The sequence below is a fragment of the Pteropus vampyrus genome, unplaced genomic scaffold, assembly GCF_000151845.1.
Source record: "Pteropus vampyrus isolate Shadow unplaced genomic scaffold, Pvam_2.0 Scaffold276, whole genome shotgun sequence".
Taxonomy (NCBI): domain Eukaryota; kingdom Metazoa; phylum Chordata; class Mammalia; order Chiroptera; family Pteropodidae; genus Pteropus; species Pteropus vampyrus.
Genome location: NW_011889057.1, coordinates 880,499 through 897,795, shown reverse-complemented (window position 1 = coordinate 897,795; position 17,297 = coordinate 880,499). Strand labels below are relative to the sequence as shown.

The following is a 17,297-nucleotide window of genomic DNA, read 5'->3' as shown; positions in this document are numbered from 1 at the left end:
TCCATTAAAGGTTCCAGCTCAAGGCTCTGGTGGGTACGGTTTTTCCTGTAGAGACCACGCTTCTTAAGCTCTCTCCAACGGCTCCGCCTTCCCGCCGGAGCCTGACCCTTCCCAGCGTGCCCGGCGATTCCAGCGTGCGAGTCTCTCGGAGGGCAAGGCCCCCGGGCCTGGCTTAGGGGCGCGAAAGGCAGGCTGGGAGTTGCAGTTCACGAGTCCATGAGAGCGGCTGGAGGTCGACAGAGGAGAGGACTCAGTGTCCCAGCGTGCCCTGCGCCTCAGCCCGCGCGCTCGCAGCTTCTCGCTCTCGACCGCCCGCTCGCTCTCTTGCTTGCTCGCGCTTTTGCTCGCGCTCTCCTCGCAGATCGAAGGGGCTCTGGCCACAACCTGTGACTGGGAAGGGAGACAGAGGCGGCGGCTCAGGGGAACGGGGCTGCAGTAGTGGTGGTGGCGGGAAGATGTCGGGCGAGGACGAGCAGCAGGAGCAAACTATCGCCGAGGACCTGGTCGTGACCAAGTATAAGATGGGGGGCGACATCGCCAACCGTGAGTGCGGCCTCAGCAGTCCGAGGTTCTAGGCTGAGAGGGAGAGGCAAGCGGGACGGTACTGGGCTGGCCCTGGAGGGGCTGGAGCGGTGGGTCATGCGGAATGAGCTACTGAGGGCCCCGCGCTGGTCCTCTGGTGTGTGGCGTGGTGGGAAGAGTCCGTGTCGCTCCTGGGACCTGAGCGTCCAGGCCTGGGTTGGAGTCTGGAGGTGCGGGCCGGCGACGGGGAAGAGCTCAGAGCAGAATCCCTGGCCGGCGCTAACCCTAGGCGGTTGGTAAGGAGGCAAGGCGCATCTCCTGCGGGTTTTCGCCTCCTTTAATTCTGGCAGCGGCGAGGCCAGCTTGAAAAGGAAGCACCCAGATGTTTGCGACGGAAGCGCCCCTCTATTTTGTTGAGGCTACCCTGGAGTCAGGAGCCGAGCCGGCACGTGTTACTGGGTCCCTGTGCGGATCGTCAGCTGCCTTCCTCTGCTACGAACCCTGACACCAGCTTTCCTACCACGTGCTTTGCTGAAGTCTTTCGTTCTTCAACTCTTTCTCTGGTGGGGGCTCCCTTCTACTCTTGGCCAGCTCAGTGACCGTTGACGGGCACCCCTGGAGCTCCTCACACCCTCTTGGAGATATATCCATGTTTTCGTGAAGTTCTTCATTACTACCTTCAATCTGTGCAGATAGCCTTAGTTTTCAGATTTGATCTCAGCAGTTTGACAACTCTAGGAGTGTTTTTGAGGTCCTCACCCCAACTAGGCAGACTTGTGAATAGTACTGGAACGGGCGTGGGGATTGATGTTAGGATCTCAGAAGTCATCCTTATTAGGACCGCCCTGACTTTCTCAGCAGCTGCCTGCTACTCTAGGCAGATGTCTCACTTTCAGTACTCTTCTATTTCTAATTCAAAACCCAGTCAGGACAGAAAGTGCTTGTGTTTGGGCTTTAAATGGCTTTGACCGGTAGAGAGGTATTTAGGATGTCTCTGGTCCTATGGCTGAAAACCTGAGTTTCAGGCTTCCCAAGAGTCACTAAAACTTAGATCACAGAAATCAAATCTGAAGTTCAGGATGGGCCATGGAGATGCTTTATAACATAATGGACATTTAGTTAGTGCCTCCAGTTTTGGTATATTTTTATATTTGATATTAGTGGTTTGAATCAAATTTTTTTTTCCTCTTGCAATTTGTAATTTCTGAGGTACTTGTGATTACAGATACCACCTTGAAACTCTTTTGGGTCACGTAACTCTTTGTTATCTGCTAAAAGCTATAAACCATGAGCCTGCTGGAGCCCAGGGACCTTAGGTTAAGTCTCTTTGGCTTCTACAATTGTGAAGAAGTAAGTCTACGTAAATTGAATTAGTAACAGCTAATTGGAGTGTCTGAGAAGGGAGAAGGTAGCATTTCATCACTCATCAACTTCGAGTCAGCAATTCTGTGTCTACCTTCCTGTTGTCCCCGACGCCTATAACTATCTTTTAGTCTGCGTGTATGTGGAATACCTTGGTGAGGACCCTCTTAAAGTTCATAATTCTATCCTGTCATACCACAGGTGTCATTTTTGGGAAGTCTCCCTTGTCTGGGGAGACAGATTGTGTATACCCAGTTGTAACATTGTATAAGGAAGGAAGAGAGTGTTGACTTCTTTAAAAAAGAAAGGCAGAAATTTAGAGATTATAGGTAGGTACATTCTAAGAGGCAAATCTTGCTCCTTTTAGCATTAAGGCAGTGGCATTAGGGAATATTAGAAACCCTGGTTACAGCTTCTAGGAATTGCTTGGATTGTAACTTAGACATCACATACAGGATTAACGGTGAGATTCCATCCCCAGGGGTACTTCGGTCTTTGGTGGAAGCATCCTGCTCGGGTGTGTCAGTACTGAGCCTCTGTGAGAAAGGTGATGCCATGATTATGGAAGAGACGGGGAAAATTTTCAAGAAAGAAAAAGAAATGAAGAAAGGTAAAAAATCAATTCCACACTAATTTCCCAGGATTGGCCCTTATTCAGTCCTGTTTGTCATAGTGATGCAACCCTCACCCTACCTCTGGTTGAGATATTTGGAAATTTGTAATGGCAAGTTGGTTAAAAGTAGTTTCCTACTCAGTCCAAACTGACTGATCTGAGGCAAGACCCTGAAGAAAATGGATCCATTTTTCTGAGGGGCAACAGGGCTCCAAGAGAGAGAGCAAGGCAGTAAGGCCGATGATTCTCTTTACAGGTATTGCCTTTCCCACCAGCATTTCAGTAAATAACTGTGTATGTCACTTCTCCCCTTTGAAGAGCGACCAGGACTATATTCTCAAGGAAGGTGACTTGGTAAAAATGTAAGCTTAAACCATTTTAGAGTACTTGTCTTTTTCCTAAGCATTTCCATAGTCTCAGTTGCTAATGCTAATGTTCTCTGCTCTTGCTTTTCAGTGACCTTGGGGTCCATGTGGATGGCTTCATTGCTAATGTGGCCCACACTTTTGTGGTTGATGTAGCTCAGGTAGGTGACCTGCTTTGAACTCTGTTCAGCCTGTGGGGGATGGAGGAGGGTGCACTGCTTCTTGCTTCTTATCCCTACCCCCTACCACCATGTAAGTTTTGAGAGAGTCTCTAGAGAAATAAAAGGAAAATGCATGTTTTCTCTCCTGCTCATTGGCTAGCTTTTCATAATGGGCACAACGATATTAACTGAATAATGAACCAAGTTAGAGTTTTCCAGGAAGGCACTGATTGCATATCCTTATCTACAGGGGACCCAAGTAACAGGGAGGAAAGCAGATGTCATTAAGGCAGCTCACCTTTGTGCTGAAGCTGCCCTACGCCTGGTCAAACCTGGAAACCAGGTAAGTTGTTTAGTCTAAGTCCAAATCATGATAGAGCCAGAATTGCACTAGGCATCTGCAGCAATTCTATATTGAACTGCCAACTTCTCTCACAGGCCACCTATAAAGCAAACAGCTGTTTAGAATTAGCTACCTCTTCTGATGGGATATCTATAAAAGAAGAGGCAGAAACTAAAGAGCTTAATACTAAACAGCAGTTAACCTCGAATGCCTGCCATAGACAGTTCCATGCTAGGTGTGTAGGGATACATGGAGCCTACAGAGATCCTTCCTTTATTGTATTTTGGATGTGTGTCTTTCCCCCAAAATACTTTGAAGTAGATGGCTTACAACAAAACACATACATTTTAAAACTCAATTTTAAAAAGTTATAAGATAATAATAGTATCAGTAAACTGGTGGTAAAGAGAGGCCAAAAGTTCTATACCTTGCAAGACAATATTGGGAAGCCCAGGGATCGTAAACTTTTCATGAATTAATACAATTTAGAGTATTAGACTATCAGTAGAGAGATTTCTCTAACACAAATTTTCAGAGACCTGTTCAGTCCTAAAAGTATTGTCTTTTGCTGCTTTTCTGTGCTCTCTTCTTCACACTTTTAATCAATTTATACTTTATCCCCATTATACTTAATTGCATCATTTTCACTTAAACCTCTTAGTTTTCTTTTTTTCCCCATGTGCCAAGAGCCTCACATTTATTTTATTTGTTTTAAACCTTTTTTCAATTACAATTGACATTCAGTATTTTATACTAGTTTCAGGTATACTGAAAGCATGGTGGTTAGACTTTTATGATTTATGAAGTAATCCCCCTGAATATCTAGTACCCACTCGGCACTATACATAGTTATTACAATGTTATAACTATATTCCCTATGTTGTACTTTACATCCCTGTGAAGTTTTCTTTAATGATACCTACTTCATAGAGCTGTTATAAGCACTTTGAACAGTGCCTGGCACATAGTAAACACCTGTGTTAACTATTTGCATGTTGATTATATTGTATACCTTCATTGGAAGGTAGTGTTTTCTGTTGGCTACTGAATAGCTGTGATATCAGACTTGCTGGGTTCTTAGACCTATTACTATTTAAAAATAACTGAGTTCAAATTTCTTCATCTGTAAAATGAGAAAAGTAAAATTATGCCTTATTCTTACAGGGTTGTTGTGATGATTGAGATGATATATGTAAAGTGATTATCATAGTACCTAGCACATAGTTTAGTAATATTAGCTGTGATTAGTTGTTCACTTTTTGTCTAAGAACTAGATTTGGTGAGGATCAGATCATGTTTGAGAGAGGTAAGGGGAAAATGAGTTTGCTGTACCTTACCAGGTTAGAATGCCTGATATAATGGAATAAACACCGAACTTACTGTCATAAAACAGTTTATACTAGGTTTTTTCAGTTAATTGGTTTAACCTTTGGCATATTTAACCTTTCTGAGCCTTAGTTTCCTCATCTTCTAGACTAATATAGATCTGCCCTATTTACCTTCCATAATTGTCTAATTAAACCGTGTTTGTGAAAGTTTATAAAAGGATATGCAAATGTCAGGTATGTTTAAGTTATAGGGATGATAGGGCTGTGACATTAATAATCAATGAAAATTATACTTGATGGAAGATATTAGAGCTCTCAGTTCTTTTATGCTTCTTATTCTCATGGTAGAGAATTTATTAGCCCCTAGTATCTCACCTTTTATTTGATCTTGTACTTTTAGAACACACAAGTGACAGAAGCCTGGAACAAAGTTGCCCACTCATTTAATTGCACACCAATAGAAGGTGAGACCTCAGATACCAGGGTTGAGGGTCTTAAGTATGAGTAATTTAGCAGAATTAAGGATTTTACTCCTTTGAGGATCATTCCTGGCTCTAGAACAGTCTAAGCCAAAAATATTAGTGCCCTGGGTTTCCATAGCCAGGCACTTTTTTTTCTCTTATTGCCTTCCCTATCAAACTACATAAGTGGGTGGATTTGGAAACCTTTTGAGATTCTAGATGTCTGGTACCATAGGCTGTGTCCTGTGTACAGGTATGCTATCACACCAATTGAAGCAGCATGTCATCGATGGAGAAAAAACCATTATCCAGAATCCCACAGACCAGCAGAAGTAGGTGTCAATTCTTCTCTTGTTTTCCACCATTCCAGACTAGTCATGAATTTTATCTTCCATATTCCCAGCCTAATCCTATCTACCTTCTATTCTGAACTCCAGGAAATACTTTTTGCTCTTTATGGTTCCCTTTCTATTCTTTTTAGGAAGGACCATGAGAAAGCTGAGTTTGAGGTACACGAAGTATATGCTGTGGATATTCTCGTCAGCTCAGGAGAGGGCAAGGTGAGGAGAGTGTACCAGAACTAGCAAAGAAGGGAGACTGAGGGTGTGTTCCAGGAGCATCTAAACAAAATGTGACCTAACTTACTCTTTTAGGCCAAGGATGCAGGACAGAGAACCACCATTTACAAACGAGATCCTTCTAAACAATATGGCCTAAAAATGAAAACTTCACGTGCCTTCTTCAGTGAGGTCGAAAGGCGTTTTGATGCCATGCCGTTTACTTTAAGGTATACTGCACTTAGCAAGGACAAAACTTAGAATCACTCTGATTCATAGACCACACACCCAGGAAAACTCTTCCCTCCTCCACCCTTCCTTCCCTCTCCTCTCCTGCCCCAACTTGTAGTTGTAGCCTGCATTCATGCGCTGTCTTATTCTCCCCATCCTAAAAGCAATCCTAAGCATGATTTCTGCCTGAGGGTAGGAGCTGTTTAAAAACATGAGCGAAAATTTAAAAAGAAAAAAAAAATAGAAAACACGAACCAAATGGTAAAACTTGATAGGGAGTTTAAGGATACCTTAATTTGTCTTTCCCTATCCAGAGCATTTGAAGATGAGAAGAAGGCCCGGATGGGTGTGGTAGAGTGCGCCAAACATGAACTGCTGCAACCATTTAATGTTCTCTATGAGAAGGAGGGTGAGTTCTAAAAAGTTTGACTGTAGAGTACTTGGTTATATGGTCCCCTCCTTCCTCCCTATAGCTTACAGAAGAGTATGGCAGGGGAACATTTTATCAAATCATTTCTCTCCCATAGGTGAATTTGTTGCCCAGTTTAAATTTACAGTTCTGCTCATGCCCAATGGCCCCATGCGGATAACCAGCGGTCCCTTCGAGCCTGACCTTTACAAGTCCGAGATGGAGGTCCAGGATGCAGAGCTAAAGGTGAGCATGAGATGGAAAGTGGTGAGCATGTGGCACCTGTCCTGGGAGTGAGGACTAAATGTCAGCAAAGTCCTGAAAAGAAGTATAATATTGAGAGTAAGACTTCTCCACATTCCTCAAAATTTGTTTTTCTTCTTCCTCCTATTTTCCAGGCCCTCCTTCAGAGTTCTGCAAGTCGGAAAACTCAGAAAAAGAAAAAAAAGAAGGTCTGTTATGATCATCCTTCCTTTGGCAGGGTGAACCTGATCTTTCTTTATTCCACTTTTCTGGGTCGTGGCGGGGTACAGATTTCTGTATGTCCTTATTTTCCCCCTTCTCAGCTCTGACGTAGAGAATTAGGATATATTTGTCCTTGGTCCCCCAGATACTGCTCCAAGGTATTGGAAACTGACAAGTCTTCTCCCTCTTTCTATGAGTATAGGCCTCCAAGACTGCAGAGAATGCCACCAGTGGCGAAACATTAGAAGAGAATGAAGCTGGGGACTGAGGTGGGTCCCATCTCCCCAGCTTGCCGCTCCTGCCTCATCCCCTTCCCACCACACCCCAGGCTCTGTGAAGTGCAGTTCGTCTTCTCCACCCAGGACCACCAGCAGAGTGGGGGTCTCCCTGCCCCATCCCAGGCCCCCAACCCAACCCCCTTCCAACAACAACAAGCTCCAACTGACTCTGGTCTTGGGAGGCCAGGCTTCCCAGCTACCGAAGACTACTTTAAATAGAAAAGAAATTGAATAATAAAATCAGGAGTCAAAAATCCGTCGTCTTCAAGCCCCTCTTTCTAGCCTTTTTTCTACCACTCTGCTTGGTCAAGGTTTATGGCCCTACAACAACAGGGAGGATGCTAAAGTAGCCACCACCACTAAAAATTCACCTGGAATTTTTTATCCACTTCAATGTCAGCATTTTCCCATCTGTTGGGGCTTGTTCCTCACTTTTCCTACTCTCTCCAGGTATTCTATCTGGCCTCAAAATAGAGAGGAGCTGTTCTTCAGATTATTTTTATTCATATGTAGCAGATTCCTTTTCTGATCCAGGCTGGTCTGGTCAGGCCACTCCCATTTTTAGGAGCTGAAGCCTGTACTTAAGGGATTTCCATCTATGAAATGGATCCTCATTTATAAATCTTTTTAGCCATTTTTGTTCTGCAGGACTCCCCCCCACCCCACCCCACCAAAAAAAAAACAAAAACAAAAACAAACCTGTAAAGGAGGAGTTTATTTCAACCTTGTCCATTTCTTTGGAGTCAGTGGAGTATTCCCTTGCTCCATTTTAGAAATCTGAGCTGGAAGCTCAACTGTGGTTTTGTTCTCTGTTTGAAATATTTTGATCCCCTCCCTTGAAAGAAAGACCAGGAACCAGAGGAGCAAACTGATTGGAAGACAACTGGCTTTCTGAAGCTGTGGACTTGAATGGATTGCTAGGGCTTTGTGGAGAGAAAGGTGATGAATTTCGGCACCTCTGGCATGCAGTCCCAGGGAACTAGGGCTCCTGCTAACTTACGAGGTTTTTAAACACATTGAAAATGACATGGCGTTAAAATAAATTTGGATTTACTCAATCCTGTGCCTTTGCTGCTCTTATTTGATGGAAGTGGGAAAGTGTCTGATGAAGTGATGACTGAACTGTTTTTCTGTGTTGCCATATTCTACCTTTTTAAAACAAGGAATTCTTTCCCAACCCAAAGACGTAAATAAGTCCTAGATTCTCTGAATTTAGATAAAGTAAATTTTCTGAGAGTTTAATTTTTCTAAAGTAAAAACCTTGCTGCTGATACTTTGTTCAGGACTAGCACATTTAATGTGCACTGCAAAAAGTAAAACTATACAAGTGTTTGTCCTGATTTAGGAAGCCAAGAAGAATGCCTTTAGTGTTACGCAATTTTTCAGTACCAGCCTGAGATGAATATTAGATTTGAATGTCTTACATGTGAAGCATGCTGATCTAGTGATACTACAGTGAACAAAAACAGGGCTTTTCATAAAAGCTTATAGGCTAGTGGGCAATCAACAGGTGAAATCCTGGTGAACTTGATGTAAAATAGTTACAGGGGTTTTTTTGTTTTGTTTTCGAAACCTATTCTGATGGTGAAAATACTAGAACTACTTAAGCCCTAACCTGAAGTTTCAAAAACCTTGTTTTAACAGAATTGAAGGGTGACATGTTATTGCAAATGCTGTAAAGGGAAACCACAGAGGAGGGATTATAATCAAAAACTTTACAGCATCAAAGGTGAAGTCTATGGTTAAGAATTCTTTTCCATCCCTCATAACTCGTTAACTATAGCCAAATCTTTGGATATCTGTATACCAGGTACTTCTGACCTGTCTATACCCTGGCAAATTACCTTAACACGAAATAACATTCTTGCCCTAGAGAAGACAGCAGATCTTGCCCCTCACCATTAGTTTGATTTTTACCTCCAAGTTTAGAGAATTACTGAAGTATTTTCTGAACAAGATGCATTGTGGCCATGAATCTAGTGACATTCTACCTCAGGCATAGTTGGCTAGGAAAGACCATAGTTGGCTAGGAAAAAGTTTAAGTGACAGGTTATTTTTGTAGTGTGACAGCTTTCTTGACTCTCCAACTTTACAGCCTCCCACATTCTGGAACCTTAGGACCTTTGGAGGTTCCGAGATCGATTCTCCCTGCAGCAATTTAGTTTAGCAAATAAGGCAAGCAAGTAAAACAAATTAGAAACTTTTGTACACTCTGCACTTATTCATAATAAAATGGAGGGTGTCTCCGGGAAACTGCAACTCCCATGAAGCAATGAGAGGGAAGGCGGAAGTCGTTATCCTTTCCTCGTCTGCACTTTTAGGTCCCATATAGGAAATAGGTGCTCACGCTTAAATAATACAGTGTCCTTATAAAACTGGAGACGAAGAATTTTGTAACTCACATCCAAAACACTTCCAAGAGATCTAAGTCGCCAGATACCTGCGGGGGCCGGAAGCTATTGTCACACCCCTTGTGCAGCCCCGCCCCTGGGGAGGTAGGGCGAGGCAGCGGAAGTGACGACACTAAGCGCTCTCTTAAATGGCCGTAGGCGGGCACTTATCCCTCTCTCGGCCTTAGCGCCATTTTCTTAGGTTGGTGTGCGACCTGTGTGTGGGTTTCGCGTACAATCCATTAACATCTGGTTTCTGCACTTACCATCGTTACAGTAAACTAACTGTACCCTTTTTCTCTTTACTCGTAGAAACCTCCTCGCCATGAGAGCCAAGGTAAGCAGTTCCTGGCAGCTGAGGCTCACTGATGGAACTGATGATTGGGGGTGGAGACCCAAGCAAGGGAAGTCCGCCTTGGTTCCCAAACCGCTGGGTTCTCAGGGAGGCCTCAGAGCTAGTAGAAGAGGTAGGATAGTTTGCGGAGAAGCAGAGGAGGTAGTTGGGTAAGTGCTGTGCAAAAAGAGGGTGAGTAGAAGAGTGCACGCGATGTTCGATGTTTTCTTGGGTTGGGGGTGGGAGGCCAGATTATTGAGATTTCTGTGACTAAGTCCTCATACTTGGTCAGGAACCTACCTGTTACTAAAACTAATGACCTGTTTTTTTATCGTTGCCTCTGGTTATGATTCAATCTCCAGTGGAGGAAGAAGCGAATGCGCAGGTATGTTGAGACTTTGCTGGCACGGGAAGAGGGAAGTGGAGCATGCCTTGGACAAAATTTGGAACATTTGGTTTAGAAATCTCAAAGAACTTTAGGTGAAAAACGTTTTCAGCATTGACTTGCTAGAGCCAGGTGTTTGACACAAGACAATAGAATGTAGTGCATGATCTTTTTACCACCCTGTGTGTTGTATGCACGTTTAAAATGAAAAAGACAGTTCAGGCTTGTGAGCAGGAAGTATATTCTCGTGTCTGCTTTTCAGGCTGAAGCGCAAAAGAAGAAAGATGAGGCAGAGGTCCAAGTAAACTTGCTAGCTTGTGCACCCGTGGAAGCCATAGCAGAAATAAGGAAAACCAGAGGCCAGGGACGCTGATACAAATTGTTGGACTGCATGCCTGCTGTCTAGAACTTCTCAATGGATCTAGAACATCAATCGCCATCTGATCGCTGCGACCGCCTTTTGAGAGACCTGCCTTGCTCGTACAAGAACAACAGTTCCTTATGGTCCTTTGCTCTGGACCTGTGACATTCTGGACTAGTTCTGTTCTCAGTTGTGGCTGAATGTAACGTGTACAATAAATGACCTCACGCTGTCTTAGCTGAAGAGAAAAATCTGTCTGTTTTGTGGTTATTATGGTTCCACTGGCTGGGGATTCTTTATCTGTACAGTCAGCCCTCTTACTACCTGGTACTGTAGTTTGTCAAGCTACACAGGAAACTGCGGGGCAGCGGGAAAGTGGGGTGGACCCTGTCCCTAGGTGGACCTAGCCAACATCTGGATTTGAGTATAGGTAGCCTATTCTGAAAAGTATGTAGTGGACGCCGAAGGACAAGGTGGTTCGTGGGCAGCTTAGGGGGAAATGATGTTTCCGCCCTAGTTTCCCTATCTACACCTAACATTGCTAAATTCCTTTTGGGGCCCCCTTACTGTGCGGTTGGAACAGGTTGCCATAGTGACGCGCAAAGCTTGCTGGGAACTTCCTGCAGTTACCCTAGCAAGTACTTTGCGCACCATAGAGTATAGTTCCGGGTCTGGTAGCTAGAGCGTCGTTTCTTCCGCAGGAAGCGGAAGGGCGACAGGGTAGCTGCTCTTTGTCGAAGCTAGAGGACCGGCAGGCGGCAGCAGCAACTACGGCGGCGGCGGCAGGTGAGGGAGGCGGGAGACTTAGGTGGAGGCCGCGCCCGGAGGGGAGGAGTCGAGGCTGGCCCAGCGGCTGGGCTCTGTCGGGCTACACAAGGCCCCCCAGGATCGAGCTGGCTCTTACGCCCCAGGGCTGAGCCCGTTTTCTGACTGACCCCGCTTCGCGAGCAAACGACTGCTCCGTGACGTCACAGCCCTGCCCATCCCCTCAGCTTGGTGTCACCTGGAGTCCCTCTCTCTGCTTCACTTCGTGCTCCCTTAGTGTCCTAGTCACCCGGCCCACGCCATGGCTGAACTCTGGTGGCACTTCACAGAACCTGCCAAACTACATTTCCTGTGAGAAACTCCTAGGACTTTCTTCGCAAACTCTCGGGCTTTGCGAAGCGTCATAATCAGCGCCCAAGACTACTATGCCGTCCGACTGCACTGTCAGACTTGCAAGACTTCCCATTCGGAGTTCCTAACCCCAACCCTAGGCCAGGGTCTGAACCCCACATCCTCCTTCATCTTGAGGCAGGGCTCCCCTCACCCTTTGTTCACTCAGGGCTGCTTTTTCGACCCATTCTCCTAGGTTTTCCAAATTAGTTCGATCCCTTAAACTTTTACCGGCAATTTCTCCCTTTGACAGGTGAATTTCAGTTGGAACCCTGAGGAAATCTTGATGTGCTCAGAGCTCTTGCCATTTTGTCAGACTTCTTTCTTGTAAAAATTACCCCGTCGTCTTCTATTCTTACCCTTTCTCCCACCCAAGTCTCTCTCTCTCTCTCTCTCTTTTTTTCTCTATTCAGAACCCAGCAGTGATGTGGAGGTGGAGACCCACAGGAGCCCCGGACTTCACCTGAGCTACCTCAGGTATTGAACAATCCTGGGGGAGTTGTATGGGAGGAGTATCATGTCTGATTATCTGCATCTATTGGAATTTGCAACGTGGGTCAGGCATAGATAGATGGCATTTATTTTTCATCAGGTCTTTTCCCTTTTATTATAAGAGTTTGTATATTTTACCACTCTTTTCCTAGATTGGGACTTACCTCCCTTTGGAGGAAGAGGACCCCTCTTCTTTTACAGAGTCTCTTGTAACTCTGGCCTCTGGTTGGTTTATTTTAGAGAAATGTGAAGGCAAAGTCAAGGCAATGGGGTGAATGGTTGAGGGGACATCAAGGCCAGAGAAATTGGGAAGATTCTCTTATACTCAAGGAGAAACAATATGAAGTTTTCCTATCTGGACAGCAGGGGGAGCCTGAACACTACCTAGGAAAGGCTTAGGAGGTCAGACACGTGGTGGCGGGGACTCCCACTCTTGGGGGTGGAGGGGTGAGGGGAGGGCTAGAACCAGGGCAGTGGACTGACATTCCAGAGCTCTCTTGGGAAAGATGAGACTTAAAAAGCTTTTATAGAGTCTATAAATAAAGAGGATCTTTATGGGGTGAGGAATGGTGTGGTTTGATGTCAGTGGTATCTTCCCATGGAGGGTTAGGAGGTGATAAAATGGGCAAAGTAAGGTCACTTGTTCTTGTGAAATTAACTCCTTCCTCCCACCTTGATCTTGCCACAAATGGTTTTGTTTTTTGGGAGTCTATAAGTGGAGATTTCAGCTGTAGAACTCTTCCCTTGAAATAGAGGGGAGGGGGCTAACCACACTAGGGTTGATAGTGGTGGTGAGCTGGGAGAAAATATTAAAAGACGGGTTTAGGGACTGCCCGCAAGCTGGTGAAACACGTCTCTTCACTTAGGATTTCCTGGGGTCTAGAGCTGTATTATTTCACAGAACTCTCACCTGAAATCCCATGGAAAAGGGATTAAGGGAAGTTTTGTCACCAATATCCCATTATTCACAGCCCTAGTAGCTCATCAGCATATCTTTGCCACAATTCCCAGTCTCCTCATAGTCTTTTCAGGCACCTATAGCAGTTTTTAATTTCACTTCCACAACTTTAATAAGGTCAGTTTAGAAAGGAACATAAAATCCAGTACTATTCTCTCCCTGCCCCCTCCTTGGCCTGTCATTAGTGTAATGAAATGGCTTCACCCGAGCTTCCTCTCTTCTCCATTAGCCAGGCAAGTGTGAATCATTCTGCCCCAGACCAGGTGCACAAGGGCCTGGGTGGGACTTCTGACAAGCCAGCCAGTCTAGGCAGAATTCTCATCCTTTAGATTCCCCATCTCCAAAGCGTTGCCCCTCTGGCCTTTCTCTTGCTGGACTGCCTACGCTACAGTCAGGAAGAGTGTAGCCTCTGTTTGACACAGTTCTCCTCTTTCCTAGTGGTCACCAAGGGTGGCAAGAAAAGGAAGAAAGCCCTGAGTTGGGGGGTACCAGGATGCCTGACCGGGACAGCTATGCCAACGGCACTGTGAGCAGCGGTGGAGGCTCTGGAAGCGGTGGCAGCGAGGAAGCCAGTGGGACAGGGGCAGGCAGTGGCGGGACCAGCTCAGATGCCATCTGTAGAGATTTCCTGAGGAATGTGTGCAAGCGAGGCAAGCGTTGCCGCTATCGCCATCCAGACATAAGTGAGGTGTCCAACTTGGGGGTGAGCAAAAATGAATTCATCTTCTGCCATGACTTCCAGAACAAGGAGTGTAGTCGCCCAAACTGCCGATTCATCCATGGCTCTAAAGAAGATGAAGATGGCTATAAGAAGACAGGAGAGCTTCCGCCTCGGCTGAGGCAGAAAGTGGCAGCAGGCTTGGGCCTTTCTCCAGCTGATCTACCAAACGGCAAGGAGGAGGTCCCTATCTGCCGGGACTTTCTCAAGGGCGACTGCCAGAGAGGAGCCAAGTGCAAGTTCCGTCATCTACAGCGGGATTTTGAGTTTGATGCTCGGGGTGGAGGAGGCACTGGTGGTGGGGGCTCAACAGGCCCAGTCCCCCCAGGACGACGTCATGATCTCTATGATATTTATGACCTCCCTGACAGGGGCTTTGAGGACCATGAGCCAGGCCCCAAGCGCCGGAGAGGTGGATGCTGCCCCCCAGATGGTCCCCATTTTGAATCGTATGATTATAGCCTGGCTCTACCCAGAGGGGTGGAGTGCAGACTGCTAGAGGAGGAGAATGCCATGCTCAGGAAGCGGGTAGAGGAGCTAAAGAAGCAGGTCAGCAACCTTCTGGCCACAAATGAGGTACTCCTGGAACAAAATGCCCAATTCCGAAATCAGGCCAAGGTCATGACCCTGAGCTCTACGGCACCAGCAACTGAGCAGACTCTGGCCCCCACCGTGGGCACTGTTGCCACTTTTAACCATGGCATTGCCCAGACTCACACTACTCTCAGCAGCCAGGCTTTACAGCCTCGCCCTGTGTCTCAGCAAGAACTGGTGGCCCCCGCCGGAGCTCCAGCTGCTCCTCCAACTAACGCTGCACCTCCTGCTGCTCCACCACCCCCACCCCCACACTTGAACCCAGAGATCACGCCACTGTCAGCTGCTCTGGCTCAAACAATTGCCCAGGGAATGGCACCCCCACCTGTCTCCATGGCTCCTGTCGCTGTATCTGTGGCTCCTGTGGCCCCTGTGGCTGTATCAATGGCCCAACCCTTGGCAGGAATCACAATGAGCCACACCACCACTCCCATGGTGACTTACCCTATTGCTTCCCAGAGCATGCGTATTACAGCCATGCCGCACTGATGGGGCCAATGGACACTCCCCTGGTATAGTCTCCCAGGGCTGGGGTTGAGGGGCCCTAACCTACCCACTCACCTAGCCCTCCCAGGCCCTGTCTGAAGGGCTTATTCAAGAACTAGGACAAGAAACTACAAGGAGTTTGCTTCTGAGAAGGGGTTGGGTTTTCTCTCACCTCCCTTTTATGAGGGTCCTCTTGTCCATTTTCCTTCAAGTCTCACTGAGGGGGCTTGCATAGGAGTGCAGACTGAAGCCAGCAGAGAGGAAGGAATGACTGAGGGGCTGTATGTCTCCTAATGGGAAGTTGGGGACATGCTTGGTCTTGTCCTTTCTTCTGCACAGCACAGGTTCCAGCACTGGCTTTGGAAGAAAAAAATACCCTGCCCAGAAGGAAAGCCAAGAAAGATTGGGAAGTGGGTGGCCAGGAGAGAGGCCTGATAGGAGCCTTCAAACATTTTGGGATCTAGTTGAGTTGGACAATACAGGAACTGCTCCTGGGCCCATGGGTAGGCAGGGACCATAGTACTTCAGCCCAAAGACTAGGGGAGCATTCATGACCTTGATTTGGCGTGGAAATTCATAGGGCAGGGCCCATCACTTTCCAAAGAAATAAAAAACAATTCTTTTTAACAAATGGAGGCAGTGAAAACTTGCTTAGATACCCTGTGTGGAAGATGGGAGCAGTAAATAGATGTTATGTCAAAATGGGATAGATAAAGACCCCACACTCGCAGAGCTTGGATAAAGTTGGACAGAGGTTAGTGAAGAAGGGTAGGAACCCAGAATAAGACCAAATGGGGCTCTGGGGAAGGCATTTTGTTGGGTAAAAGCACTGGAGTCACCTAGTCTAGATTAAAAATAGTCCCATCTGTTCTGGTTTCTATCTGCATGTACTATTCCCAGGTTGCCTTAGTAACCAGGGCTCCAAGGGTCATTTAGTGGGGCAGGTACTAAGGAGGGTGGATGTGCTGGGAAATGGGAATGGGATATGTATTGACATCCTTCCCTTATTCAAACAAAGCAGGGCAGGTGGCAGTTACTGAGTTATTGATGGCAGTTAATATCCCTCCTACCCAATCCCTTCCTCAGTTACAAATGCCTTAAACGTTCAAGGCTTGGAAGATGCTGGGAAAAGGAGAGTTCTGGGAACACAATTCTCAGGGTTCATCCTTTTTTTTCCCCCTCTGCTTCCACACAGGACCACAGAGATTTTAAATCCAATTAAGAGGCAACAAGCCCGAGTGCCCCAATAGCCAAACCTCAGTTTCTCCTCAGCTCATGGCCGATACAGGGGAAACAACTCAAGTGTCTAGTGGAACAGTGGATTTGGGGGTAGAGAAAGTGATCCTGGGTTGTTTTCCCCAATATATCTCCTGCTGTCTTGTTTGGTTGATCATTCAGTTTACACCTGGGGTTGAGATGGTGGGCTAGGTCAAGGCCAGTCAAAAAAAAAAGGATCTAAAGACTAAAAATGGGCAAATTCTGAAATATTGTTTGTGGATTTTGGAAACCACACATTGATAAGCTAAATGTTGATTTTCTGGCACAATTCTGGATTAAAAAAGATGGTTTATGATTAGAGACAATTGTGATCGTAGCTGCCAACATGAATTTGTCCCAGCAAAATAATGACACTTTTTTTTTTTTTTGCCAAGTATCTTTAAAGAGTTAGAAACTACAAATTATATGTTCTTTATTAACATACTCCAGCTAAAGACCACCAGGAATACATCAGTAGTTGAGCAAGTTGAGTTTAATGCTCATTGCAATGATAGAGAGAGGGTGCCATAGGGAACCGTGGTGTGTCTCAGCAAGAGGGTGTTAGGAGTTACAGGACTTGGACTTCGGTTAACTGATTTGGGGGAAGGCTTAAAGAAGTGGAGCTTAACTCTGGATTGAGTGCTGTCAGGAAAGCAGGGATAATTCTATGATTGGGTATCTTTATCTTAAGTAGAAAAAGGGTAGACTAGAGCGAAGTGAAGCTGTAATTGGCAATGAAGCACCAGTCAGTCACTAGCTGGGCAAGGGGGATGTTGCTATTTTGTGATTTGCAACTGACCTTGTTTTGTACTTAAACAAAATTGTGAAGTGGTCTTGTTTTTTACCTCACTTCATCACAGTCACTAAGTACCCTTGTCCTATGTTGGTGTTTTATAAGATCGTGGCCAAAAGGAGAGCACCATTTCCTACCTGTAAGCCTAGGTCAGCCCCTAACAACTCCAAAGCCTAGCTCTGTCAGACCAGTTCTCAGATGTCAGGAGCTGCTTTCTTCTTTTTCATCCAAGTCATTACAGATAAAAGAATTATGGGGACGTGGTTCCATAGTGTAGCG

At 45.9% G+C, this 17,297-nt stretch overlaps 2 protein-coding genes across 4 annotated transcripts; both read left to right on the top strand.

Moving 5' to 3' along the window:
- Positions 1-275: 275 nt before the first annotated feature.
- On the top strand, positions 276-8,153 carry PA2G4 (proliferation-associated 2G4). The gene is made up of 13 exons (XM_011375698.2): positions 276-543; positions 2,366-2,494; positions 2,754-2,859; positions 2,954-3,023; positions 3,274-3,366; positions 5,095-5,158; positions 5,409-5,487; positions 5,637-5,715; positions 5,809-5,942; positions 6,258-6,352; positions 6,471-6,598; positions 6,751-6,804; positions 7,020-8,153. Exons 1-13 carry the CDS (start codon positions 456-458, stop codon positions 7,083-7,085), a joined length of 1,185 nt encoding a protein of 394 aa, XP_011374000.1. The 5' UTR covers positions 276-455; the 3' UTR covers positions 7,086-8,153.
- Positions 8,154-9,587: 1,434 nt separating this feature from the next.
- ZC3H10 (zinc finger CCCH-type containing 10) lies at positions 9,588-16,546 on the top strand. Of its 3 annotated transcripts, XM_023520678.1 has the most exons (6): positions 9,588-9,687; positions 9,798-9,822; positions 10,182-10,204; positions 10,467-11,351; positions 12,134-12,197; positions 13,609-16,546. In XM_023520678.1, the coding sequence occupies exon 6, from the start codon at positions 13,664-13,666 to the stop codon at positions 14,969-14,971; it is 1,308 nt and encodes a 435-aa protein (XP_023376446.1). In that variant the 5' UTR covers positions 9,588-9,687; positions 9,798-9,822; positions 10,182-10,204; positions 10,467-11,351; positions 12,134-12,197; positions 13,609-13,663; the 3' UTR covers positions 14,972-16,546. The 3 variants fall into 3 exon arrangements, with proteins under 3 accessions (XP_023376446.1, XP_011373998.1, XP_023376447.1); XM_011375696.2 differs by having other exon boundaries at positions 9,643-9,822; XM_023520679.1 differs by lacking the exons at positions 9,588-9,687; positions 9,798-9,822; positions 10,182-10,204; positions 10,467-11,351 and adding an exon at positions 11,365-11,681.
- The last annotated feature ends 751 nt before the right edge of the window (positions 16,547-17,297 follow it).